Source organism: Fukomys damarensis, unplaced genomic scaffold (assembly GCF_012274545.1).
Source record: "Fukomys damarensis isolate Sample0158 unplaced genomic scaffold, DMR_v1.0_HiC HiC_scaffold_35, whole genome shotgun sequence".
NCBI classification, from domain to species: Eukaryota; Metazoa; Chordata; class Mammalia; order Rodentia; family Bathyergidae; genus Fukomys; species Fukomys damarensis.
Window position 1 is genome coordinate 1,582,756 of NW_022900947.1, and position 2,537 is coordinate 1,585,292.

The 2,537-nt window shown below is 45.6% G+C and overlaps 1 protein-coding gene across 3 annotated transcripts in view; it reads left to right on the plus strand.

Moving 5' to 3' along the window:
• The first annotated feature begins 325 nt into the window (after positions 1 to 325).
• The window catches only part of Fam193a (family with sequence similarity 193 member A), an 89,521-nt gene continuing 87,309 nt past the window's right edge, over positions 326 to 2,537 (plus strand). For all 3 annotated transcript variants that reach the window (XM_010641733.1, XM_010641736.3, XM_010641735.1), the window contains exon 1: positions 326 to 568. In XM_010641733.1, the coding sequence (XP_010640035.1) occupies positions 344 to 568 (225 nt within the window). In that variant the 5' untranslated portion in view covers positions 326 to 343. The remainder of the gene's footprint in view (positions 569 to 2,537) is intronic.

Genomic DNA, 2,537 nt, shown 5'->3' on the forward strand with positions numbered 1-2,537 from the left:
AGTGTCTTCAGGCCTTGTTGATGGAAAGTACTTTTGAAAATGGAGGCTGGCGGTTTCCCCTGGGCGGAGTGATCCAGAAGTCTAGGTAAAGGGCTATACAGACAACTTCAGACTCCCACAAAGGTTTTCTTTATGACATTACTGTTTTATTTGAAGTATTATGTATTTCTAGAGCACTAGTTTCAGTTTTATTCAACAAGTTTTCTATTTAATGATTCTCTACATAAACATACATGTGCATTTTATTTTAAAACTAAATATATTTTTAAACAATCTTGGTTTTATGGATCAGGTTTTGAAAACAGAATTTTTTTTTCTGTTCCAGACTCCTTTTAGTTTTGGCATGAATCATAGGACACCACCCTACCCCGCTGGGGATTATTGTCTTCTGTGCAGAAGTGAACGGAAGGATTCTTCATTCTTAGAGAGTGGAGTTAAGACTGCGAGCAAACTTGCCCTTTCCATGGCTCCCAAGGGCAACAGCGTGCTGCACCTGCCGCTGTGGGTGTGCCCGGACTGCCGGAGGACCGTGGAGAAGGAAGAGAGGCACGGCAGCCTTGACCAGCCGGTGAGTGGCTGCCAGTGAGCAGGTGCGGCGTGCCTCCCTGTGGGCTGTGGGCTCACCGGCAGCAGAAGGGAAGGAGTGCATCTGCTTCAGGATGCTATGGATGTCCCTCCCTCCTGGCCTCTGCTGTCCATGCCTGACCGAGTCTACCAGCTGGCGGTCCACAGGGTGTTTTGGCTTTGTTAGTCTGGGCTCAGGCTTTTGTGGGTGAAGCACTTTGCTCAGAATCTAGCAAGCCTTTCATGTGTTTGATTTTAGAGAGTTCCATATGCTGGCAATACCTGGAATTCTCTCCCAGATGCAGTTCTGTAGCTTGGCTTTCCTGCCCCATTTCCTCCAGTCTGTGGCTCAGCTCAGCTGAGTGGAGGCCATTCCGCCTGCAGGAGACCGCACTCTTTGCCTGACCTCTGACCTACGTTGGATGGCCTCCCATCTTTCTGGGTTCTAGGAGTTGGCTTATGCTACTACGTAAGGCCCTACTTTTGAGTTCTTCTGTTTCCTTTACTTTCTGCTGCAGGTAACTGTTTCAGCTCTTTCTTCTGATCCCTTGCCTTAGGTTGCCAGTAACAAGTAGCAGTTGCTGCCTTGTTTCCTAACCTGGGACTGCTTTCCAGTTAGTCCCTGTAATGGTGTGAGCAGTGTTCGGCTATGTGGATCGCTCTCCACCTCCTCTCCCATCAGCCAGGGCTCTCAAAGGTGGCCTGCCAGCACTAGTGCCAGTCCCTGTGTGTACCTAGAGCTGATGAACCCGAACCTCCTTCTGCCAGTCCCCGTTTCCTGCATTTTTGTCTTCCTCACACTTGTTTTTAGAATACCGTATTTATTTCACGTGTTGATTTTATCCTTTTTTATTGGAACACAAGCTTTGAGAAGGCAGCTATTCTTGTGCTCTTTCTGCCTGACATAGATACTCAAAATACTTGAATTAATGACTAGGTGGATGGATGAACAAAGGAGTGACCCTAGAGTGTGGAGAGAGCATAGCCTGAAGTTTCTGTTCCCTCAGATCTTGCTTTAATCATTTTTCACATGATTGGTTTCTGTGTTTGCTTAACATATTTGGTTTTTTCCACATTGTGTTTATTGGAAAGCTGTTTAGTATTATTGATATCAGTTTGTTTCCTGTGCATTTCCTGTTAGCATTCTTGTTTTTTCACCAACTGCAGCTTTTTTTTTCTGCTTTTCATTTTACATGTGTGTGTACTGGACTTTATTGCTTCTCCTCCTGATTTCAGCCCTGCAGTGGTACTTGGTCTTCATGTGCTTGTGGGAAGACCCAACATGCCTTGGGGCCCTTGTTCCTTTGGGGCTGTGTGCTGGAGACCATCCTCTGTCCAGTGGGTTTGTTATTCTCACCCTAGGAGGCAGCCTGTGCTGACACCGAGGCCCGTGCTGGCCAGTGTGTGTGCAGACACCTGCAGCCTTTGTAGGGCACCTCTGTGGTAACACTGGTTTAAAATTGGGGGATTCCTAAGACAGTGATAACTTACTTTCAGTAAAAAATTCATCCCTTTTGCTTTACAAAACAAACAATACTGGCCGTGATTGGGTTGCAGAACCCCCATAGAGTTTCCTTAATCCCCCTGTGGTTGGCTTGTAGTCACAGGCTTGACTTTTGTCCCCATAGCTCTGCTTCTTCGAGTGTTAATAAAATTCTGTCACTTGATGCAGTGTTGCTGCATGCATCAGTAGTTTGCTCCTCTTTATTGTTGAAAAAATTGTACAGATAGAGCCAAGTGTGGGATACACACTTACAGTATCAGCACTCTGGGAGGCTGCAGGCAGGAAGAGTGTAAGTTCAAGCTCAGCCTGGGCAATTTAGCGAGACCCTATTTTCAAGTTAAAAAAAACAAAAAAACATTTTTTTTTTCATTAAGTTTATTGGTACTTTTTAGGTATACAGTGTAGTTACATTCATCATTGGGATCTTGTACCTTTACATGATGTATCTTGGTTCTTATTCCCCCCCCCC